The 23,993-nt window shown below is 41.2% G+C and overlaps 4 protein-coding genes across 5 annotated transcripts; 3 read left to right on the top strand and 1 right to left on the bottom strand.

The window, feature by feature from the left end:
• The first annotated feature begins 237 nt into the window (after window positions 1-237).
• Window positions 238-2,348, top strand: LOC106639855 (uncharacterized). 2 transcript variants are annotated; one of them, XM_014353653.2, is made up of 5 exons: window positions 238-449; window positions 530-698; window positions 833-895; window positions 1,187-1,334; window positions 1,405-2,348. In XM_014353653.2, exons 1-5 carry the CDS (start codon window positions 309-311, stop codon window positions 2,237-2,239), a joined length of 1,356 nt encoding a protein of 451 aa, XP_014209139.2. In that variant the 5' UTR covers window positions 238-308; the 3' UTR covers window positions 2,240-2,348. The 2 variants fall into 2 exon arrangements, with proteins under 2 accessions (XP_014209139.2, XP_089452284.1); XM_089596158.1 differs by having other exon boundaries at window positions 395-449; window positions 564-698.
• Window positions 2,349-4,665: 2,317 nt separating this feature from the next.
• RpII215 (RNA polymerase II subunit RpII215) lies at window positions 4,666-12,749 on the top strand. Its single transcript, XM_014353742.3, has 7 exons — window positions 4,666-4,813; window positions 5,819-6,088; window positions 6,228-7,235; window positions 7,309-7,531; window positions 7,622-8,332; window positions 8,405-8,944; window positions 9,042-12,749. The coding sequence occupies exons 1-7, from the start codon at window positions 4,736-4,738 to the stop codon at window positions 11,927-11,929; spliced, it is 5,718 nt and encodes a 1,905-aa protein (XP_014209228.1). The 5' UTR covers window positions 4,666-4,735; the 3' UTR covers window positions 11,930-12,749.
• Window positions 12,750-13,219: 470 nt separating this feature from the next.
• mah (solute carrier family member mahogany) lies at window positions 13,220-17,077 on the top strand. The gene is made up of 10 exons (XM_014353723.2): window positions 13,220-13,431; window positions 13,918-14,038; window positions 14,116-14,228; window positions 14,308-14,440; window positions 14,601-14,735; window positions 14,826-14,935; window positions 15,244-15,450; window positions 16,055-16,337; window positions 16,477-16,686; window positions 16,779-17,077. Exons 1-10 carry the CDS (start codon window positions 13,284-13,286, stop codon window positions 16,984-16,986), a joined length of 1,668 nt encoding a protein of 555 aa, XP_014209209.2. The 5' UTR covers window positions 13,220-13,283; the 3' UTR covers window positions 16,987-17,077.
• Window positions 17,078-17,963: 886 nt separating this feature from the next.
• On the bottom strand, window positions 17,964-22,214 carry LOC149373465 (uncharacterized). The gene is made up of 7 exons (XM_089596729.1): window positions 22,042-22,214; window positions 20,659-20,763; window positions 20,410-20,596; window positions 20,099-20,328; window positions 19,601-20,037; window positions 19,122-19,503; window positions 17,964-19,042 (listed from the first exon to the last, which is right to left on the bottom strand). Exons 2-7 carry the CDS (start codon window positions 20,736-20,738, stop codon window positions 18,265-18,267), a joined length of 2,094 nt encoding a protein of 697 aa, XP_089452855.1. The 5' UTR covers window positions 20,739-20,763; window positions 22,042-22,214; the 3' UTR covers window positions 17,964-18,264.
• Window positions 22,215-23,993: the final 1,779 nt, after the last annotated feature.

Below are 23,993 nucleotides of genomic sequence, written 5' to 3'. Positions count from 1 at the left end.
ATCCAACACCGTGGGGACATTTTTTAAACGCACTTTTCTATGTCTACAGCTAATCTATAACGAAATGTATTTATTGTCGTTCAATTTATGCAAGTAGAAGTATTGCAAATACTTTTTGCGGTGCGGCTGGCGATGAAAATGAAAGGTAACGCGCGCACTGGGGAGCGTGGGGTAATCTTTTTTAAAGTAGATAAATAGGCGTGGCCTCCGGTCAGTGGTAGTGGTAGCGCGCATACACGGATGCATGTGCGTTTGTCGATGTTTTTCAGCTTTCAAATACTTAGGTATAAGCATAAATAAAGTTAAAAATGGATCAGGAACCAGAGGTAACACCTGAAGAAAAGCAGAAATACATTGAGGAACTACAGAAATTCACTCAAGATGTTGATGAACAAATCAAAGAGTTGTGCTCCTTTTATGGATACGATTTTGATGAAATAAACAAATATGTGAGTTACAACATAACCTATTAATAAATAAAGCTTTTTTTTTTTTAAACTAAAAGTAAATAATTCAAAACCTGTTTTAGAGAGAACCGTTTATGATGTGCCCTTTTAATTCAGGACATCGTGTACCAGAAAGAAGTATGGAAAGGCACCTTGCACAGTGTGAATGGAACACCTTAGGATATACTAAGGATTGCAAGCCACTTCCAGAGTCAGCACTTCCTTTGCAGTCACAATCGACAATTAAATTTGGTAAGATATTCCTGATTGCAAGTAGTGTTGAGACACATAACCATCTCGTTGTTTTGTCTTTTAAACTTTAAAACTTTAACATTACCTTCATGGAGCTAACATTGTTGAGTGTAAGTTTTTCAATTTTTTTTCAGATATGGAACTTCAACACAAAGTACTACAGGAAGCAAAAAGAAAAAATCCTGAACTGAATATTAGTAGGTATTTTTAATAGTATTTTATATATTATTGCTTATTGAAAAAAAGCAACAATACCAATGCTTATCATGATTGAACTGCTCCGATTTTTTCAGACTCTTATGAGTGTTATTTACACCATGGAATCATTATATCCTTTTTTTATATCCTTTACTACAATAAATGTACTTATTGTTTCATAAATGAATATAGAAAGATATCTAAAAACTGTCAAATAGAATATTCTTAGTATTGAAAGCTCCATTAAGACGAAACTTACTTTGAATTGCTATTTTTTGTGACAACAACAGGTGATGAAGAAAAATTAATTCCTATGACATCAGACAGACTTATGAGTGACTTTACAGTTGACGAGAGGAGAGCAATGTACGATTATGTTGTTGCCAACACTATTGCTCCAGATAGTGGCAAAGATGTTACTGACATCGAAAACATTGAGTAAGTTTTATTCTACTTTGACAAAATCATAAAAAAGTTCTGTAATTATAGCTGCTTTTTGTGTTTTTAGGAAAAAAGAAGAAAGAAATACAACCATATTGGAGCTTTTGCAGCAAGAAAGAAATTTGAAGAGGCGCCGAGCTAAATACAGAGGAGTTCATACTAACAAAAAAACCCACACTGAAATTTTAAGGGAAGTCGTTGAGCAGCAAATGGAAATGTATAAAGATTATATTTCAGCAAAGTATGGTATTCCTGACGCTTCGGATGACAAAAGTTGCTACTCGGATTCCTATTCTAATGATGACAAACATAAGCAAAAAGATGATGTGGTGGACTGGGATAAGAGTTCCAAGTTTTCTTCAAAGCACAAAAGTTATGACACTTCAAGGGACAAAAGTTTTAAAAAACACTACGATGAGGATTACAACCGTTACAAACATTTTAGTCGTTACAAAGATTATGATTATGAAAACTCTTCAAGGGTCCAAGACTCGCGTAAATATTCTGGTCATCGTGAATCTCGGGACAAACATCAGAGTAGAAAGCGCGATAGAAGTGATTCTCGTAATAACAAGGAAAGGTACAGTTCATATGATCGGAAACGCCGCAGTAGATCAGAGGAGAGCAAACTAAAAAAAAGTAAAATCAGTGAACAGAGACCAGATGAAGAATCTAAGGATGAGTCTAACAGGCTTAGCAGAAGTCGTTCAAGGGAAAGAAAACGTGATGGTGAGCGAATGCGAAGTAAGTCTAGAGAGAGAAAAAAAGATCATGATGATCGAAAGAGTCACAAGAAGCATAAGAAGGAGCGTAAAAAAAAGAGAGACAAATCAAAGGATAGTTACAGTGGACACAAGCATTCCAAACACGATCACAAGCGACGCAGCAGAAGTTCAAGTTGATTTCAATATAACATTGATAATCACGTTGCAATGAAGTCGATCGACGCTTTCATTTTGTAAATACAACTATAACGTTTTCGAAATAAAACGTTTAAATGTTTTTTAGGCATGTCTATCTTTCACTTAACCCTTTTAAGTCGATCCTCTGATGATTCCTTTATTTTTTTTCTTGACTCGTAATGATAAGAATTTACAATCGTAATTAATGTAAGTATTCAGGTAATGATGCGAAATTGTAAGAATATGAAAAGTATTATCAAAAACAAAAAGTTGCTGAATCTTTCATACCTGTTGAATACACATGCAAATTGCAGATTGCTCTCAGGGGTGGATGTGACTGCAAACTGCAGCTTCAGGAATATTTTAATTTTTGGCAAATTCTTGCTTCTTATTTGACATAATCACTAACATTTGCTGATCTCAGTATATTTGTTAAGCAGAATTAACACCAGTAAACATCACGAAATCAAGAAAGTATTGAGTACAGAATTTCACTATAATACATACTATAAAAAATGCGAAAAAATACACTTGTACCGAATAAATCTCATTTGGTTTGACTTATATTTGTTCATTTTCACGTATCAAAACCTCATTCAACTATTTTTCACTAAAGTTTTACACCGTTTTTTGAATTTTACTCGCGCGCGCACTAAGTTGCTCTCCGATAACAAAAAGCGTTTGATTTGACGATTTGACTATATAAAATGGCTTTAAAAATTCCCTAATTCCAAGACCCAAGAAATCACAGTTCAGTACTTAACTCTCTTTCCGCTTTCGCTTGAAATTTGTAAGGTTCCAATAATCCAATACTCCAATGTAGTGACGAAACTTGCACGAACGTCACAAAACAAAAGTTACGAGAGGGAACTTCAAACTCTTCAGAGATGAAAGGCTGAGAGAGTAGCACATTTTCATCATTGCAAATTTGCATTTGCAAGTTAAACAACAAATACTAACTAAATCTGATGAAAAGTATCATTATTCAGATTTCTAATATTATTTTAAAAGGGGAAAATCGAATGCTGCTACTTTTCGTCGGGACCATCGTTATGAAAGAAAGGCAAAGGGCATAGAGGTAGGTTCTTAGAGGTAGAACTTCTTATACCTCTATGGGCAAAGGGCCATTATGCCCTAACCTAGTGTCGGCCTAGGGTCACTACGTCACTACTGTCACTAGGCCATCATAAATGAATTTACACACTTATGTGTAGTATGCTGACAGAAATGAGTAGCATATGAGTAGATATTTATATTATAGTCTACTGAGTCCTGAGAGTCTACTCATCAGTCTAATCACTGCTGCTGAGAGAGAGTGAGAGTATATACAGAGGGTCAACCGGTCAAGTGCAGTGTGGCAGATGTGGGAACTTCTCCTGGTCCTGATTGGCTCTGCCATATATTCTGGACCAATACGCACACCATCAGCCAATCACTGGCTCGGAAAATCTCACATGTGAGCTTCGTAAGTTGAGCGCAGTTGAGTGACATACATTGAAGTAATATACATAGGTATACAGTCTGACACTGTCGACACTATTGGTGCTGGCGCTGGCCTGTATATCGGTACTCGGTATATATATAGTGTTTCAACATGTTCAACATCATTCAAAATTCAAAATTTTATATGTTTCAGGCTGCGTAATTTTAAATTAATGCGACGGACGGACGGCGCGAAACCCTGGCGTCGGTACATCAGAGCAAGTACCTTACCAACTCTATACTATTTCCGTTCCGAAAAGTAAAAAGATCGAGCAATACGGACTCTGTCCTACTGACAGTCGGCTGTCATTTCATTGTCGTCGGTACAAAAGAAACTCTGCAATAAATTCTCTCTGATCGATCGTCGTTAAGGAAAACCCGCTGGATAACACAGCGGGTGCATATATATATATATATATAGTTAAAACAGCAGACGACGTGAAAGTAGAGAAAAAAGTGAAGATTTCATCGCTGTTGACTGTCGTCTGCTGTTTTTACTGGCCAGATTACGGAACAGAGCGCCAGTTTAATTCAAGGTAGTTGACTTACCGACTTGACGGTAACGTAGAGCGCAACCTTAAATTACTTGCTGGTACGATTGCGGAATGATGTTCAAGATCAAGAGGCAATAACCTATGTCAGTAATTGCCGCTGACGGCCAGAATACCCCCTTGAGCAGCAGCCATTCAGCCAATCACAGCGCTCAGCTAAGAAAGAGATGGAGAGGACACTCAGCAACCATCTCTTTCTTTTACCGTATCGCTCCCCCTTACGTACATTAGTATAATTAGCGCACTCTATCCTTCTATCTCTGTGCTTTTATATATCTATATGGAGACAACGGAGAACGGAGAACGGAGAAAAATTGTCCGTTAGATGGCGCCGACGGCTCAAATGACACATATAGCATTGCCGCGCGCATCAGAACGCCGCGGTCGCGGCAGAAAGCCAGAAGCCCAGAAAAGCCTTTCTGGTACGGACGAAGAGACAGAAGTCTCTTGTCTTTCGTCCAAGATGGCTACGAACGACTCGAAAGCCCCGATAAGGACGGTGAAGAGGGTCCAATTCGGCATCCTCTCACCCGAAGAAATCGTGAGTTTCGCCAATACAACCTACTTTTGATAATCGTAGGCCTGTAGCCCTTTAAAGGCTTTTGCTTCGTGTTTTTTTGCCTTGGAAAAAATGGGTGGAAGTAACAAAAGTGTGATATATATATATATACGTGTGCGTGTGGTGTGTCCGTACTTGGAGACAGATATGTGGTCACGGGCACTTTGCCAATGGCTCGCGCGTGTCTCCCATGTTTTTGTTTATTTTTTTTATCATCTCAACCTTAGTCAGGGTTGTTTTGGAGTCTAACTTTTATTTCGCGTAATTTTTGCGAATTTTTATAAAGCCGACGTGGCCATGATCAGTACTAATAAACGACTAACGTATTTTCATGTACTTACCACATACAGCAGGAAAACTTTGTTAGTAGCGTTGGTAGACTAAAACTAATTGGATTGTTTACTGCATATGAGTACTTTCTTTTAGGCGAATTTGATTTCATTATATTATCCAGATAAATTTCACACTGTAGTGTAATCATCCTTATGTGCAATGACCTAGCAAATCCAAATACCATATGATCCAGAATTAGATACCTGAATTTTATTTATTTTTTTTTTTTACCAAACTTTTATTGTTTTTGTATTGTCACATCTCCACCCACCGAAATAGTATCTCCAAAATCTTTCACTACTTGTCACTTTAAGCTATGCAGAGAAAGTAAACTTTTTATTTTAAACTGAAATGTTGGAAATCTATGATTGTAAAAGTGTTGAATTATTACTACACAATTCGACAATACATGCAATAACTTTCCTACATTTTAAAGCTTTCATATCTTACAGTAATGTCATAATCAATGTTTTAAAAATTGTATACTTATAATACAGTTGATACATGTACAAAAATCATGATGTACATATTCAAGTACCTAAAGTACATACTTCAATAGTACATTCAAAAATGTTGTATACTTAACTGATTATTATCTTTCCATTTTTTGTCAATTTTTCATAAAACGTGAACAAAAAAATTTTTCATTTCCAGCACCGAATGTCAGTTACAGAGGGTGGTATTCGCTTTGCCGAAACCATGGAAGGTGGTCGCCCAAAACTTGGTGGTCTCATGGATCCTAGGCAGGGTGTTATTGACAGAAACTCTCGATGTCAGACTTGTGCTGGCAACATGACGGAATGTCCTGGACATTTCGGTCATATTGACTTAGCCAAACCAGTTTTTCACTGTGGATTTATCACAAAAACTATCAAGATTCTTAGATGCGTTTGTTTCTTTTGCTCAAAAATGTTGGTCAGTCCGGTAAGTACTTTTATACTTATATGATTTTTCCAAAAGTTTGGAAGAATGTATTTTCACTCTTGATCGACTTAGGGAACATAGTCATGTGTTTATCTTTTCTTTTTTATCAATAAAAATGAAAAATATCCCTCTGTTACAGCAAAATCCAAAAATCAAAGAAATCGTCATGAAAACAAAAGGCCAGCCGCGAAAGCGTCTCACTCACGTGTACGATCTCTGCAAGAGCAAAAATATTTGCGAAGGTGGCGACGAGTTGGACATCGCGAAAGAAGGCCAACCACCGGATCCTAACAAAAAGCCAAGCCACGGTGGCTGTGGTCACTACCAGCCGAACTTTAGACGCTCTGGTCTCGATGTCACGGCCGAATGGAAGAACGTAAACGAAGACACACAGGAAAAAAAGATCGTTCTCACGGCTGAACGTGCCTATGAAATCCTGAAACACATAACCGACGAGGAATCCTTCATCCTTGGAATGGATCCAAAATTCGCGCGACCTGACTGGATGATTATCACCGTACTGCCAGTGCCCCCATTATCCGTCCGTCCGGCTGTTGTCATGTACGGCTCGGCCAAAAATCAGGACGATTTGACGCACAAGCTCTCCGACATTATCAAATCAAATAACGAGCTACTGAGGAACGAGCAGGGTGGCGCAGCGGCTCACGTGATATGCGAGAACATAAAAATGCTGCAGTTCCACGTAGCCACGCTCGTCGACAACGACATGCCCGGTATGCCCAAGGCCATGCAGAAGTCCGGCAAACCGCTGAAATCCATCAAAGCCCGTCTGAAAGGAAAGGAAGGTCGTATTCGTGGAAACCTTATGGGCAAGCGTGTCGACTTTTCGGCACGAACGGTCATCACGCCCGATCCGAACCTGCGAATCGATCAAGTTGGCGTGCCACGCAGTATAGCTCAGAACTTGACTTTTCCTGAAATCGTCACACCCTTCAACATCGACAAAATGCAGGAGCTCGTACGTAGGGGAAACACTCGCTACCCTGGCGCTAAGTATATTATACGCGACAACGGAGATCGTATTGATTTGAGGTTCCACCCCAAACCGTCGGATCTGCACTTGCAATGCGGTTACAAGGTCGAGAGACATATTAGGGATGGCGATTTAGTTATTTTCAACCGACAGGTGTGTACTCTTTGTGTACAATATTCAGAGTTGTGTATCATGTTTCAGTTTTATTTATTGATTGTTTTTTCAGCCCACTCTTCACAAAATGAGTATGATGGGCCACAGAGTTAAGGTACTGCCCTGGAGTACATTTCGTATGAATCTCAGCTGCACGTCTCCGTACAATGCAGATTTCGACGGTGACGAGATGAATTTGCACGTTCCTCAATCCATGGAAACCCGTGCCGAGGTGGAAAACATTCACATTACCCCTCGACAAATTATCACTCCTCAAGCTAATAAGCCCGTCATGGGTACGTTACTGACACACAATATTTGTACTAATGCAGTAGATTAAGCTTAAATATATTGTTTTTTTTTCTCTCTCTCTCTCTCTCTCTCAGGTATTGTGCAAGACACGCTTACGGCCGTCAGAAAAATGACGAAACGAGACGTCTTTATAGAGAAAGAACAAATGATGAACATTCTCATGTTCTTACCCAGCTGGGACGGAAAAATGCCGCAGCCCTGCATCCTAAAGCCAAAGCTCTTGTGGACGGGCAAACAAATATTCTCGTTGATCATTCCCGGCAACGTCAACATGACGCGTACACACAGCACCCATCCGGACGACGAGGACGACGGTCCCTACAAGTGGATATCTCCCGGTGACACGAAAGTCATTGTAGAGCACGGTGAACTCATCATGGGTATCCTGTGTAAAAAAACGCTGGGAGCCTCAACGGGTTCGCTGCTACACATATGCATGTTGGAGCTTGGTCACGAGGTTTGCGGCAGATTCTACGGTAACATTCAGACTGTGATCAATACCTGGCTTCTGCTCGAGGGTCACTCGATCGGTATTGGAGACACAATTGCCGATCCTCAGACCTACTTTGAAATCCAGGAGTCCATCAGGAAAGCCAAACAAGACGTCATAGAAGTTATTCAAAAAGCTCACAATATGGAGCTCGAGCCGACACCTGGTAATACGCTCAGGCAGACCTTTGAAAATCAAGTAAACAGAATCCTAAATGACGCTCGTGACAAGACTGGTGGCTCTGCTAAAAAATCGTTGACCGAGTACAACAATCTAAAGGCTATGGTCGTTTCAGGTTTGTTACTGTTGTATTATTTCATCGCAATTTAAAAGTTTTAGCCCAATCTAATACACTTGGTATTTACAGGTTCCAAGGGATCCAATATTAACATTTCTCAGGTTATTGCCTGTGTAGGACAACAGAACGTCGAGGGTAAGCGTATACCCTACGGCTTCCGCAAGCGCACGCTGCCCCACTTTATCAAAGACGATTACGGTCCCGAGTCTCGTGGCTTCGTCGAGAACTCGTACCTTGCCGGTCTCACACCATCCGAGTTCTACTTCCACGCTATGGGAGGTCGTGAGGGTCTTATCGATACTGCCGTAAAGACCGCTGAAACCGGTTACATCCAGCGTCGTCTGATAAAGGCTATGGAGTCCGTTATGGTGCACTACGACGGCACCGTGAGAAATTCCGTCGGCCAGCTCATCCAGCTGCGTTACGGCGAGGACGGGCTCTGCGGTGAAACCGTAGAATTCCAAACTCTGTCTTCTATCAAGCTTAGTAACAAGACTTTCGAAAAGAAGTTCAAGTTCGATCCGAGCAACGAAAGATACCTGAGGAAAATCTTCAACGAAGATATCGTGCGTGAGATGATGGGATCCGGTGAAGTTATTTCAGAACTAGGTAAGAAATCGTGTGCAAAACTGTTTGATGATTCAAAAATTTGATTTATAAACTTTACTGGATAAAAAAAATAATCTACCCTTATTTGTTATTTCAGAACGCGAGTGGGAACAACTGAACAAGGACAGATCGGCGCTTCGCGAGATCTTCCCTAGTGGTGAAAATAAGGTTGTATTGCCCTGCAATTTACAGCGTATGATATGGAACGTGCAAAAAATCTTCCACATCAACAAGCGAGCACCCACAGATTTGAGTCCAATGAGAGTTATCCAGGGCGTGAGAGATCTTTTGGAAAAATGTATTATAGTAGCTGGCGAGGATCGCCTTAGCAAACAGGCCAACGAGAACGCAACTCTGCTGTTCCAGTGCCTTGTGCGCTCCACCCTCTGCACAAAATGCGTGTCCGAAGATTTTAGGCTGTCCAGTGAGGCATTTGAGTGGCTCATCGGAGAAATCGAGACGAGATTCCAGCAAGCCCAGTGCTCGCCTGGTGAGATGGTTGGTGCCTTGGCTGCTCAGTCTCTTGGTGAACCTGCCACCCAAATGACCCTGAATACTTTCCATTTTGCTGGTGTGTCGTCGAAGAACGTAACCCTGGGTGTGCCCAGATTGAAGGAAATCATTAATATCAGTAAAAAGCCCAAGGCTCCTTCCCTCACGGTTTTTTTGACGGGTGCTGCAGCCAGAGACGCCGAGAAGGCCAAGAACGTTTTGTGCCGACTCGAGCACACGACTCTGAAAAAGGTGACAGCCAACACCGCGATCTACTACGATCCGGAGCCACAAAACACCGTCATCGTGGAGGATCAGGAGTTCGTCAACGTATACTACGAAATGCCGGACTTTGATCCGACGAAAATATCGCCCTGGCTGCTGCGTATCGAGCTCGATCGCAAGCGCATGACAGATAAGAAAATGACCATGGAACAAATCGCCGAGAAGATAAACGCTGGTTTTGGCGATGACCTGAACTGCATATTCAACGACGACAATGCCGAGAAACTGGTCCTGCGAATACGCATAATGAACAGCGAAGAGAACAAGTTCACGGACACGGCAGATATCGAGGAATCGGTGGACAAGATGGACGACGATATGTTCCTGCGATGCATAGAGGCGAATATGCTCAGTGATATGACGTTGCAGGGTATCGAGGCTATTAGCAAGGTATACATGCACTTGCCACAGACGGACTCCAAAAAGAAGATGGTCATCACGGATACCGGCGAGTTCAAAGCCATTGCCGAGTGGCTGCTGGAAACTGACGGCACGAGTCTCATGAAAGTGCTGAGTGAGCGCGACGTTGACCCAGTGAGGACATTCTCAAACGACATTTGCGAGATCTTTGGAGTGTTGGGCATAGAGGCTGTGCGAAAATCCGTCGAGAAAGAAATGAACGCCGTGCTTCAATTCTACGGTCTTTACGTGAACTACCGGCACTTGGCCTTGCTTTGCGACGTTATGACTGCCAAAGGTCATCTCATGGCCATCACACGTCACGGTATCAACAGACAGGACACCGGAGCCCTCATGAGGTGCTCCTTCGAAGAAACGGTCGACGTGCTGCTGGACGCGGCCTCGCACGCCGAGGTCGATCCCATGCGTGGTGTGTCAGAGAACATTATTATGGGCCAACTGCCTCGTATCGGCACTGGCTGCTTCGACCTGATCCTCGACGCCGAAATGTGCAAACAGGGTATCGAGATCCCAATGGCTGTGGGCGCGAACATCATGGGTGGCACGGGAATGTTCTTTGGCAACGTGAGCACCCCGAGCATGAGTCCACAAATGACCCCGTGGTTGGGAGCAACACCTGGTTATGGGTCAGCAAGTATGTCGCCGAGCATCGGCAGTGGCATGACGCCCGGAGGTGCTTGCTTTTCACCGTCCGGTCAATCCGACGCTTCGGGACTGTCGCCGGCATATTCAGCCTACTCTCCACAGCCGGGAAGCCCAGGCAGTCCAGGGCCAAGCATGAGCCCCTTCCCAATGTCGCCGGCTGGTAACGCGTCGCCCAGCTACTCGCCCACGAGTCCAGCCTACTTGCCCACCTCACCGAGTATGACTCCATCTAGTCCAAACTACTCGCCAACCAGTCCGACGTACTCGCCGACGAGTCCAAACTACTCGCCGACTTCTCCGTCGTACTCGCCCACTTCACCCTCGTACTCACCGACATCACCGAGCTACTCGCCAACCTCGCCGAGTTATTCACCCACCTCACCGTCTTACTCACCCACTTCGCCCTCTTACTCGCCAACTTCGCCGAGTTACTCACCAACTTCACCTAGTTACTCGCCAACGTCACCTTCTTACTCGCCCACTAGTCCGAGTTACTCACCAACATCGCCCAGCTATTCACCAACGTCGCCCAGCTACTCCCCTACCTCGCCAAGTTACTCGCCCACGTCGCCGAGTTACTCTCCGACCTCGCCCAGTTACTCACCCACTTCACCGAGTTATACCCCAGCCTCACCCTCATACTCACCCACGTCACCTTCATATTCTCCCTCATCGCCCCAGTACTCGCCCGCGTCACCCTCGTACTCGCCATCTTCGCCCAAGTACTCTCCAATGTCGCAGAGCTACTCACCCACCTCGCCCTCGTTCGCCGGCACCTCGCCGCAGTACACGCCCGCGAGTCCGACGTACTCGCCGACGTCGCCCAGCTACTCGCCCACTTCGCCCTCGTATTCGCCGACTTCACCGTCGTACTCGCCGAGCTCGCCTCAGCACAGTGGCAGCAGCACCAAGTACTCGCCAAGTAGTCCAAACTACTCGCCGACGAGTCCCACTTACTCGCCGACCAGCACCAAGTACTCACCTACGAGTCCAACTTACTCGCCGACGAGTCACAGTTACTCACCCACTTCGCCGTCGTACTCACCTACATCACCCTCGTACTCGCCAACATCACCGAGCTACTCGCCCACGAGTCCAGCGTATTCGCCTCAAGTACCCGGATACGATACAGATGAAACTTAAATACTTAGTATTTAATTTTTTTAAGGAAATAAATTCACATTTATACAAATTGCTTGGAATATTTTTTTTTAGTCCGAAAGAAACTCATCCATAGGAATAATCGTAGAAATAATTTTTTTGGGATGATAAACCGTTGGACTTGATTTCTTTGTAGCAATTTTTTTAGAGCTACTTGCTATATGTCTTACTAGTGTACACCACTACCTTATTCATTTATTTGATTTCTGTTTAAAATTTTGTTTTGTACAAAGGACTGGTGTGACATTTTAATAGAAAAAAAAAATAATAATAGATTTTAGTTTATAGTTATCACTATTACTTTTTTACTTTTTAACTCTTACATGAAAATCAATGCAACACTCGCACGATGTTGAAAAAAAAAATTAATAAAAGATAACACTTTGATTCATAAGTTGAAATTTTTCACGTAATAATAAGAGCTGTTATTTTTAGATGATTAAAAAAACTGCAAAACGTGCAGCTTCAATAAAAGAAAGAAAATAAGAAAAAAACACAAAGATTAGTGTAAAACTAATGTATGATTTTGAGTACTGTGTAACAAGCGAAAAATTTATAAAAATGAAATTTCCGTGTTTGGATGCGTGTCTGGTTTATTTACCTGTGGCAAACGCATCAGGTAATATATGTATACTTTTTCGTAGTCTCAGTGGTGATATTGGGTTCGTTAAAATAAATTGTTTTTTTTGTTAATCCCAATTTCACGCCCCTTCTTAGCATTTAAGCTTTCTACTTAAAAATTTATGTAAAAATTAAAAGTATATATTTATAAAATAAAAAATTGAAAACTCAAAAAAACCAATCCATACATAACTGTATTTATTTTAAAAAAAACCTCATTTCCGCTAAATCACGACATGCATCGATCGATAAACAAATAAACAGTGTCAGCCAAGCCCCACACGAGGGGATCTATATAAATCCAAGTAAAAGCAAAAGTCAACTTCCTGGTGGGTACATTACACCCGAGGAAAAAAAAAGGCCAAGAAAAGCTCACGCTGAGAGAGAGAGAGAGAGAGAGAGAAAATAGGGAGACACTTGCGGGTCTTCCGTATATACCTGTATTTGGTGCACAGTGACCGATAGACGCAAAGTAGGTAGGTATACGGAGTAAGGCACACATAACACGTATGTATTACATGACGCAAAAGTTTATCAAGTTACCCCCGAGGAGTTTTATTAATTCACTCTCTCCCTACCTTGGCTAATATTACAACATACACTCGCGCTTTGCACAGGTAAAACAAAAACATTAACGCGTGGAGCGCGAAATCAGTAGGTAGCAGCATCACCAAGAGTCTAGTCGATCCACGGAGAATAAAACAATCGCCTCGTAATGAGTTACCCGCGGGAGAGCGGCGTCCCGCTGCTGCAGCGCAATAACCGGAGGTCCGGGTTGTCCCTTTTGTTCGCCAGCCTCTGCATCGTCGATATATTCGGGGTTTTTCCGATAATCGCCCTGCCAGGTGCCATCGTCCAGTGTGGTGAGAGTTCGTTGCCGATCCTTCCCCCTGTTTTCCCGGGTTTGCGTGTAGAAGAAATCGGTAACTGCGGCACAGAGACATTCATTTCCATGCATACGTGTAAAATTGTAACGAGAGACCTAAACAAGTGTATCATATTTGCCATAGTATATACGTGTGGATATAATTGTGAAACTAGATACTATAAGTTGACGGGTGCGTGCCTATTTTAAATCTAATCCGATCGATTCTATCTATTGTTTGTTCGTTGAAAAACTCGATTTTTCTACACCTACTTGTATATAATTTAGTTTCGGAGTTTTTTTTTCACGGGCATCTGAAAGGGACTATCGGAGGTTTTTCTCATTGTCATGTATATTATTGTAACGATTTTTAGCTACGAGAAAAAGTTTCCCTTTAATAGTTATGATCAATGGAACGGGGGGAGGGGGTTTAAAAAACAATTAAGACTCGATGATATGTATATTCCGTTGATTTTTAAAACAGGCTTGCTCGGAATCCCATTGGTGGTCGTCGTGGGCACGATACAGATCTACACGGCCGTGCTGGTGGGTAAATCCTGGAACCTAGCTACGAGCATCGATCCGAGTATTACTCGGAAAAATCGGCAAGTTAATACCCCTTTTTTTTTATCGCCGGCAACTGCGTGGGTGTAAATATGTAACGATGAAATTCGATGAAAAGGTACCCAATGGCCGCTGTCACGGAATTGACTTTGGGACGATCGGCGAGCTTGGTGGTTGCAGCCCTGCTCGACTTGAGTATTTTCGGCGGCGGAGTGCCCAATTTGTTGGTAGGTACGTAAAAAAAAGAACACTCATCTGGTTTTCCATAGCTTTTTCATAAAAGGTACACATATCAATGTTTTCAACACAGCCTCGCAAAATTTGCAACTATTCGGTCTCAAGGTGTCGGAAAGTAATTTCAACCTGTCCTTTTGTTACTGGCTGCTTGTGGTCGGGGTACTGCTGTGCCCGGTCATGTGGCTCGGAAGCCCACGAGACATGAAGTGAGTAAGTGTACATGTAGAAAGTGAACGCTGCATGTATACATCGAGAGTCACAGAGCAATATATACATTGGATTAGATAATCATTGGCTTTAATACTTTCCTTTTTTTTTTTTTTTTAACTTTAATTAGTGATTTTTTGCTTTTGTTTCCGCCATGAGGTGGCTGACGACTTTCTCTACGTCGACGATCTCCGTAGCTACTCTGCTGATATGGTGGTCGATTTTGAATGATCGCAGAAGTTCGGATGTCGAACCGATTCCGAGCTCTCCCTCGTGGGAACAATTCATTTCAGGGTATATAAATAAATTATCCACATTTATCGATGTCTTTTGCTATTTTGATCTATTGCAGTGTCATGAATAATACACATGAACGATTTCAAGGTACGGCATGCTGGCATTTCAATTCGACGTTCATCCGACTCTCATGACCATTCAAGTGGACATGAAAAGACCAAAGGACATCAACAGAGCCATTGTCTTCTCTTTTCTCAGTTAGTGGCGGGAAATACGATCTTTTTTATTTTTCCCAATACTTGTGAACATACGAAATTACAGCTAACACTTTTTCTAACTCCTATCTATTAACGTGTCGAATCACACACATCTTAACGCAACATGGACGTTGTTACATCGAATCTGTCGCGTGACACGCGCAACAAGATTTTTACCCCTTTAATTTATTTTTTACCCATAACATTACACTTGTGGGCATTTGGATTATCCTTTTTTTTTTTAACTTGCGTAAACCAAACAAAATTAAACAATAGTAAATCTCCGTCGTTTCTTCGCGTATATGTAGCCATAGTCGCATCATTCGGCATAACGACGGGTCTCGTGGTCTGGCGTTACGGTGGCAGCGCGACCGCCAACGTGCTGGAGATCGTTCCGCCGGGCTGGACCATTCAAGTGGCCATTCTACTGGCCGCTCTCCAGCTCTGCCTGTCCAGTGCCATAGGACACTCGGCCCTCTTCCAGCACCTCGAGGATCAGCTACACGTGCGGAGATGTGAGTCAGGGTGCGATCCCTCGCATCATTTTTACACAATTCTCCAGTGCAGTGTCCCCTGAAAGGCGCAAAATTTAACGCGTAAATTCGGAATGGAAGGGACAAGTCTACCGATCGGTCTCTCGAGAAGAGCTTACGCTCAAACGCGTGGAAAGAGAGTATAGGCCATCGTTCCCCACGGCAAATTAACGTCACCCTTGGTATATTCCTACAAGACAATGTAAAATTACTCTTTTTTTTTTCTACTTTCAGTGCAGAAATGGCACTGGGAGTTTTTCACTTCACTCTCAAGAGTAGAGTAGAGGACACTGTAATAAGATATAAAACAAAAGTATAGCATCATTGTTATTTTTCTATGAAGTTGATGGAGAAAGTATATTTATGTAGATATGTATATTCGGTAGAGGGAGCTACGATGATAAATAGAACGGTTTCTTTTTTTTTAAACTTAGTGACGATGGCCCGATCACAATGGATTCGTATGTTTGTTGTAACTCTTTGCCAACCGATTCTTAATAACGATTTCTATTTATTGTATTTTTTTGGCTCAGAAAAAAATTGAGTCGTTTCAAGTGTTAAAGCCTGCAATATTGACTGTCCACAGCGTTCGGATGGCGGCGGTGCGCGCTGCGCTCGGCAGTCGTATTCCTGGCCGTGGCGGTGGGCGAGTCCGTGCCGCGCTTCGACATAGTCATGTCCCTGATTGGCGGCACCCTCACGGGCCCCCTCGTCTTCATACTGCCGCCGCTGATGTACGCGCGAGCTAAGGCGCGCCTGCGAGTCACCGGCAATCCACGCCGATCTTCGGCCCCTGGATTCCTATGCTCCGGCCCCGAGCACCATCCAAAATCCGATGAGTTTCTGTCCGACCCACGGGCGCACTCCAGGTAACTGAGACATTTTCCCTACATTATAACGAAGTAAATAATATACACTTACTCAGTGCCGAGATTTTTTTTTTTTTTTTTTTTAACAAAAATTACCGATTTTTTAAATTATTTTTTTTACGTAAAAAAAAATTTACAGATCGACTCATTATGGTTTTCGCAACGGAGACGAAGACAAGAATGATGGCTATTCGTTTATTTACTACGATGGTGAGATGGAAACGATCGAGGACGAAATCCAATTGTCCACCGAGTACGGCAGCATAACGACGAAACCCCTTGATGGGCCGAGAAGCGAAAGTCTCCCAGCGATGACGCATACCGATCATCTTTCGGTGCAAAATCAAACGTATTTACAATGAAAACGTCTTCGTGACACTATGCATGAGATTACAAAAAAAATGTGTATATACAAGGAATTTTTTTTTTTCTTTCATTTAGAAGACTCGAAGGGAGGATGAATAGAGCACCAAGAAAGTTTTGGGGTGTGCCAGATTTAAGCGATTGGTTTGGATACTGCGTGGTGATCATAGGTATCTTCACAACCATCTCGTCGACTTACATAAATATAAGGAATACCATAAGATACGTGAGGTTTATTCCTCCTTGTATCATTAATGCGACAGCAGAACTTCCAAGTTTGATTTAAAATGTCGTTTTTGCCTTTGTTGATTGTTTGTTGAATAAAATTGTTTGTACGCTATCTTTAACGATTTTTAACAGAGTTGTATACACACACATATGTTTTTGTTAGTAAAATTTAGAAAATCAAAAGAATTGTGTTTAATTATTTTACATTGACCGAGTATTGTTAAAACATTTATTAATACGTTATACATATATCACACACGTTTATTTCTACAAAAAAAGATCGCAAAGGCATATTTTTCAGTTGATAACGAAAACACAATGAAAAATTTAGTCTAGTACAATGAATTCAGTGCAACTAAATTTTTATATTAACGTAATAATTAAACTTGATTGGCGACCAAGAAGATATTGATAAACTGATAAAGGAGAGAGCGAGTCAGTGTGCAGGGTGTAAAAATGTAGTGGAATCTCACTGGAGGAGGGGACCCTTCCCCCTCTCCCGTGAGCGGACAATGCTTATATAAAGTGAGTTAGTCGCTAAAAGTAGCAGTCGGCTTCGGCCGGCTCGCTGCGATCGTTTGGGATCGACTGTAGGAGCTTTCGGCGCTTTTTGCTCACGGGCAGTAAAATACGTACTTTCCGACCCTCCGGGCCACAAAAGTAATTTATCGGGCGTAAAATTGCCCTTTTCGCCCTCAATGAACATACGTACGCGATACACATAAAATGAAAGAGTAAAAATCGCTTTGTTTTTCTGGCGCGATCATGAGTAAGAGTGGGGATATTTCAAGCAAGTTTGAACTGAATTTTATCGCGTGATATAAAAAGATGATTCTGTGTATTATAAAATAATGGCTTGAAAATTTCCAATAATTTCAAGCACGTTTTCCAGTGTTAGGCGCGTTTACTGATATTAAATAAATTTTAACGCACAAGACTGATACCGATGAACTGCATTTTGTGCACCGATTTCATTGAAGTACAAATAAATAATTTGTACATTAAAATTTTTTATTTCATTAAAACTTTCATCCCAAAAAAAGTTCTAACTAACATTGGATGATTTTTTACATCAAATTAATTGTCGTCACATTGTTTACATTAGTATACGCGGTATCGTGTATAGAAGTGCGAACGCAGCGGGGCCAGTGTCACCGTTAACAATAACGAATCATGTCTTCGAATGGAGACATTACACACACGTCAATTGATGATCCACATTAGCTAATTGTAGAAATCGCTGAATGATACTTAATAACAAAAGTATCGCTTTGTCTATTTTTTTTTGTTAGAATAAAATAAAAGGGTCTGATGAAAATCGAAAAGAAAAAAGAGCTCACGTGAGCCGTAACAGCGACAGCAACTCACGAAAAACACCGTAGAGTACCTCGTAAAAGCTACCGGTTCGAGCGGGGGTGCTCGCGGGTACCGTCACAACCGTCGAACACAACGGCACGTGGTACATGACTTGGACAATATCATCGATTTTCGTGATCCTCGCCAATTCTCGAAAACCAAGGTAGGACAAAATATTTTCCATAATTTCGTCGGGTAGGCGTTCAAAACTCGTCGTCGCCAAAGCACCCTCGAGAGCTTCGTCAATAATATTCCTCGCAGCGTTCCAAGTCCTCACCCTTTCGATCGCCAGACCAACGCGAAACTTGATCGCGTGCTCGTAATACCTCAACCCTTTTTTTTCCTCGAACGACACCGACAATTTTTCACAAGCCTCGAAATTCTTTTTGTCGTGCAACAGCCTCACAACTCGATCGAGCGGCATCGTCACGATGTCGTACATGGACATCTCGTTTGTGACCGCGGCGTCCTTCAACTCGTCCAGTTTGTCGTTACAAATCGAGGGAATCTTCGAAAATCGTCGGCGTAATTTGAAAAGCCCTCGAGCCGGGATCAAGTCCACGCACAACTTGTTCAATCTCTCGTGTATGACATAATTAAAAATAAACAGGTACTGTAGTTTAATGCGCTCACTGTCTCCTCCTTTGTAAGTAATGATCGTTGCATCGTAAGATGTGACGCCATCGTATTCCCACAACAAGCACATTGCTTTGAACGGGTCTCCGTAACGATCGTTAAGCACAATCCTTGTAAAACGCCTGTTGAAAAATAAAAGGAAACAAACAAAAGTAATAAAAATGTAAAATTTAATCATTGAAAGCATGGCGTGTGGCTAACCTGTCCGATCGAAGGCCAGCCTGGAAGAGCAGGTGAAGGGCGTAGCTGTTTTTTTCGTAGATGGCTCGATCCAGCAGTTGGTTGACAGTTTGAGAACAGTGCTCGTTTGCCTCGGTGACTTCGAGCTCGTCGAGCAAGCGCTCGATGGTCGAAGGTCGGCAACCGGCATCAATGGCAGCTTCGAGCTCCAACAGCTGTACTTCGTACCGATTGCGAAGTAACAAAGGACAGTTTACGGGAGCTGACCTTTTGACGTTCGTCTCGTAGTCAACATTTGTGCTTTTTTCCAGCATCATTTCTATCAAGTTCTGTTTGTCAGGAAAAGTCCAAACCCGAGCCAACGGACTGCGGTTCAAACAGTCACTAGCACGTACATCGGCACCTGTAAAAAAAAACAATGCATTCGTGACAATGGGCGTTATATATATTTTTGTTTCATACAAATATACAAGTCGTCGAATGAAAATGCAATAAATTACCGTTGTCAATGAGCGCGCCAACAATCTCGTAAAAAGTATGTTCGTAATAGCTCGACGGCGAAGTGAGCACCATGTGCAGCGGAGTCTTGCCAAAAGGATCGACGTCGTTGACCCGTCCACTCTTGATGAAGTTTCGAATCCATTTTTCATGCTCCATTCCCCTTAGATCACCGTAAAACCTTTCTACGTCGTACTTACGGACGCCTCGACTGTGCAGGAAATCCATGAGGAAGCATTTTTCGTTGTCCTCGTGCGAATGAAAACTGAATGAGTGGTGCGCGTAGTGCATCAGGGCCAGGAGCGAGAATTTCCCGTGGATGTCCACTTCGGCGGCGCGACTCAGTAACAGCTCCACCAGCGGTTCGTCCCCCTGGCTCTCTTTTTTTCTCAAGGTACACGCAGCCATCAGGCGCTTGTAGATGTTTTTGCTCTTCGCCCTGTGGAACGCATCAATGTCACCATCGAAGTACAACAGGTATAAATTAACTTGTGCCTTACCCGTATTCCAAGAGTATCTTCGCACACTTGATTACTCCAAGATTAACCGCTCGATCCAGTGCTGTCTTACCACTCAAATCAACGATGTTGGGGTCGGCGTTGTATTCCAATAGCAGCTCTACAATATTTTCGCGTCTCGCGTCCAACGCGCAATGCAAAGCCGTGAAATTATCATAACCCATGATGTTTGGATCGGCTTTGTTTTCCAGAAGATATCTCACCATGTCGATCTTTGTGTTGAAGCAACAAAAAAACAAAAACAAAAATAAATCATTTCAATTTTCTTCATTATTGTTTAATCCTCGTGTTACCTTGTTTGCATTGATTGCCGTGTGCAGTACTGGTTGTACGTTGGTATGGCCATGAAAATTAACATTCGCTCCGTAACTGATGAGCAGTTCTATCATTGGCAATTTGTCTACGGTCAAGTTGTCTTTGCAGATCAAATCCAAAGGTGTTTTGAAAAATAAATTCCAATCGTTGACACTGGACGGATCTCTGGTGGATTGGTAGGAAAAAATTAGCTTTTCTTTTCTTTTTCTTTTTTTCATGAAAATTACCTCTTCAAAATATCGCGAACGTCGCCTATAGTCCCAAAGACGACTGCAAAGTGAAGTGGTCCTTCGAGACGAGTATCCATGATTACTCGTGTTCTAATTGGATTTCTGTTGAGAAAACGGCATATATGTATATCTTATGTAAGTGTGGGCATTTAAAAAAAAAGTACTTTTTGTAATTCGATAATTTAAGGGGAAACAAAGCAATTCTGCGTTACTTGCATCATTATTAATAAATACTTACTGGTATTTTTTATTTGCAACAACTTTTCGACTGAACGCGCGGCATTTATTTCAAATTGTTTTCCATTTTCCCTTGATTCGACACCGATGCTGTTTTCGGTTTAATTTATTAATTATGGACAATTTATAATGTACACAGGCACCGCGAAGATAAAGACTGGGTGGGTGTTTGTAAAAACGACGTTCGAGTAATTCCCCTACTTTTAACGCAATGACATATTGTCCAGGGCATCAAAGTACTACTTGCCAGAAAAGACTGGAAATTATTATTATCAAGTTAAAGGTGTTACGCCTCGCAGTTTTATATTCCGAAAATCCAAACTCCGTGAATTATACCAGGAAGAGCATGAAAAAGTTCGAGAAGCACATATATGTATATATAAGTGTATGAGACGAGAGGTGAGAGTTGGAGATTAGCAGCTTGGTATATTTCCGTAGAGTTCAATTGTCTCGAGAGCAATAAAATTTCTCTTTTCCTTCTTCTGGTTTGACAGTATTTTACAAGCCGAAAGATTTCGAAGAATGAAAATTCAGAAAAACTTTTATTGGCTCTCACAGGACGTTGTTTGAAATTTTATACGCAAAGGGCGTTCATTCTCTTCCGTATTTTATTTATACAAATAAACAAACGATGTGACATATTATACGCATGATAAAAAAAAAAAAAAAAAATTGGTTAAGCAACACGTATTGTGTAATAACATGTATTGTTTTATGGTACACAACATTCTTTGTTACTAAATGTATTGATTACACTTTATTAATTAAAAAAAAAAAAATTGTACTAATTTTGTAAAATAAATTTTTAAACAGAAAAAAAGGAAAATAATTAATGATGGAGATTCATCACTCAAAAGAGTGGCTCTGATGTCAAAATGACACGATCGATCACTTGCAGCCCAGAATATATTTTTACTTTAAATATTTAAGTATTTCAAAACATACATAGAGTATAAATTAATCAACAATTACTTTTCAATACAATATACATATAAACACTAAAGATATAAAATTGTTTTTCCTTCGTTTCAGAATTTTTTTTCTTCAAATCCCATCTTCTCAAGCTGCATTTCGAATGATCTTTCGAATCATCGGTCAGGATATGCGGAGCGCTATTAATACAATAATCCGATTTTTTTTTACCTCTTTGTGTGTTGGCAGGATATTCGCTGATTATATTTGTCCGAGCGTGTCTTTGAGTATTGAGAAAAGTAAAAACACCAATCGGTGTATGCGACAAAATATACTTAATATGTAAAAGGGCAAAGCGACTGTGTGAACTTAAGAGTAGACTCCGAATGGTTAAGTATTATAAGTTTACATGGATGGACGAACGACGAAGCAGAAATGATTCATCAACAATGACTTTAGGACAGAGATGAGGAGGCTACACGTTACGTTCCATCGATCTTCTTCTTTCCCCTTGTCCTTGGCCAAATGAGATCTGTGTGGTTATTATATTCAAAGATATTTTGGTCGCCCTTCCTCCGATCCACATATGATGTTACTGACACGACTTTTATAATCATGAATGGTTAATATTTCCACGTTTTGTTACTCAACATGACACATAATTTTTCATTTCTGCAAACAACTCTGCTACATCTTACCTGTACAATATCATGAGTTTATATATATAACTTTTTACGTAAATTAACAAATAAGCCGAGTACTGTCACTCTATAGCATTTTAATATGGTTTTAGCGACTATTCGGTGTATTCAAATATTTGAAAACCCCGCCAAACAAACCACGTGGTCAATCGACCAATCACGCAGCGAATTAAAGGCGCCTCTTGTGTGAATACACGAAAAAAAATTTTGAAAGCGAGGCAAATATCTTTAAGGACCGTATCCTTCCAAAACGATTGAATGTTTACAATTGATCTTGAACCTTTACAACTTATCTTTTACCCGAAAATCGACTTCCTATGTATTTATACTTTTGAACATAGATTTTCGGGTAAAAGATAAATTGTTGACTTGCCGCAAACAGCACAAACAGTGTCAAGTTTTTATCTTCTATCTCAAAGAGTAGTTGCGGCTGGTTTATAACTGATAACATGGCTCTACTGTAAGTTGTAATAATTATTGGGATCAGCGCCATCTAGCGGTCTTTATTTTTTGGCCAAAAGTGGCTCCTAAAATTCTCAACCAGAGCAATCAGGATTAGAGCCATTTAGTCAATTATAAACCAGCCGCAACTCATGACGAAGCTATAAAATAAAAAAATAAGAATACATGTGTTTTTGGCGGCAAGTTAACAATCTATTTTCTACCAAAAAATCGACCTCCTATGTATTTATACCTTTGAAGATAAATTTTCGAGCAAAAAATAATTGTTAACTTGCCGCCAAAAACACATGTATTCTTATTTTTTGATTTTATAGCTTCGTCATGAGTTGCGGCTGGTTTATAAGTAATTAAATAGCTCTAGGGCTAAGCTGCCTAAAGCTCTCTTTCAGAATTTCAGAAGCAATTTTTGGCCAAAAAAATCACTACCGCTAGATGGCGCTGATCCAAATGATTATTACTACTTGTAGTAGAGCCATTTGATCAATTATAAACCAGCCGCAACTGATTTAGTAAATACAAAATAAAAAGATAACATTGTTTGTGCTACTTGCGGCAAGTTTGCAGTGTATGTTTTACACCAATATCGACCTCCCTTATATTTACACTTTCGGGTAATAGATAAATTGCAAACTTGCCGCAAACAGCACAAACATCGTTAATTATTTATTTTGTATCTATTTCAACAGTTGCGGCTGGTTTATAAGTGATTTAACGGCTCTAGGGCTAAGCTGCCTAAAGCTCTCCATCAGAATTTCAGAAGCAATTTTTGGCCAAAAAAATCACTACCGCTAGATGGCGCTGATCCAAATGATTATTACTATACTTATACTAGAGCCATTTAATCATTTATAAACCAGCCGCAACTAATTTGATAAATACAAAATAAAAAGTGAACATTGTTCGCACTATTGGCGGCAAGTTTACAATTTATCTATCACCCAAAAGTATAAATATAAGGGAGGTCGATATTGGTGTAAAACATACACTGCAAACTTGCCGCAAATAGCACAAACAATGTTA

This window comes from Copidosoma floridanum, unplaced genomic scaffold (assembly GCF_036245765.1).
Source record: "Copidosoma floridanum isolate Cflo_tuat_1 unplaced genomic scaffold, Cflo_Japanese_pri ptg000030l, whole genome shotgun sequence".
Taxonomy (NCBI): domain Eukaryota; kingdom Metazoa; phylum Arthropoda; class Insecta; order Hymenoptera; family Encyrtidae; genus Copidosoma; species Copidosoma floridanum.
This window is presented reverse-complemented; position numbering and strand designations above follow the sequence as displayed.

Bases quoted from the DNA above. Each gene is read 5' to 3' on its own strand.
- mah (XM_014353723.2), top strand. From the start codon at position 13,284: ATGAGTTACCCGCGGGAGAGCGGCGTCCCGCTGCTGCAGCGCAATAAC. The intron at 14,936-15,243 runs GTTAGTGGCGGG...GCGTATATGTAG, and splicing joins CATTGTCTTCTCTTTTCTCA to CCATAGTCGCATCATTCGGC. The intron at 15,451-16,054 runs GTGAGTCAGGGT...GACTGTCCACAG, and splicing joins TCAGCTACACGTGCGGAGAT to CGTTCGGATGGCGGCGGTGC.
- LOC106639855 (XM_014353653.2), top strand. From the start codon at position 309: ATGGATCAGGAACCAGAGGTAACACCTGAAGAAAAGCAGAAATACATT. The intron at 699-832 runs GTAAGATATTCC...ATTTTTTTTCAG, and splicing joins ACAATCGACAATTAAATTTG to ATATGGAACTTCAACACAAA. The intron at 1,335-1,404 runs GTAAGTTTTATT...TTGTGTTTTTAG, and splicing joins ACTGACATCGAAAACATTGA to GAAAAAAGAAGAAAGAAATA.
- RpII215 (XM_014353742.3), top strand. From the start codon at position 4,736: ATGGCTACGAACGACTCGAAAGCCCCGATAAGGACGGTGAAGAGGGTC. The intron at 6,089-6,227 runs GTAAGTACTTTT...CCTCTGTTACAG, and splicing joins CAAAAATGTTGGTCAGTCCG to CAAAATCCAAAAATCAAAGA. The intron at 8,333-8,404 runs GTTTGTTACTGT...TGGTATTTACAG, and splicing joins AAAGGCTATGGTCGTTTCAG to GTTCCAAGGGATCCAATATT.
- LOC149373465 (XM_089596729.1), bottom strand. From the start codon at position 20,738: ATGGATACTCGTCTCGAAGGACCACTTCACTTTGCAGTCGTCTTTGGG. The intron at 20,329-20,409 runs GTAACACGAGGA...TTCAACACAAAG, and splicing joins CGGCAATCAATGCAAACAAG to ATCGACATGGTGAGATATCT. The intron at 19,504-19,600 runs GTAATTTATTGC...TTTTTTTTACAG, and splicing joins TGGCGCGCTCATTGACAACG to GTGCCGATGTACGTGCTAGT.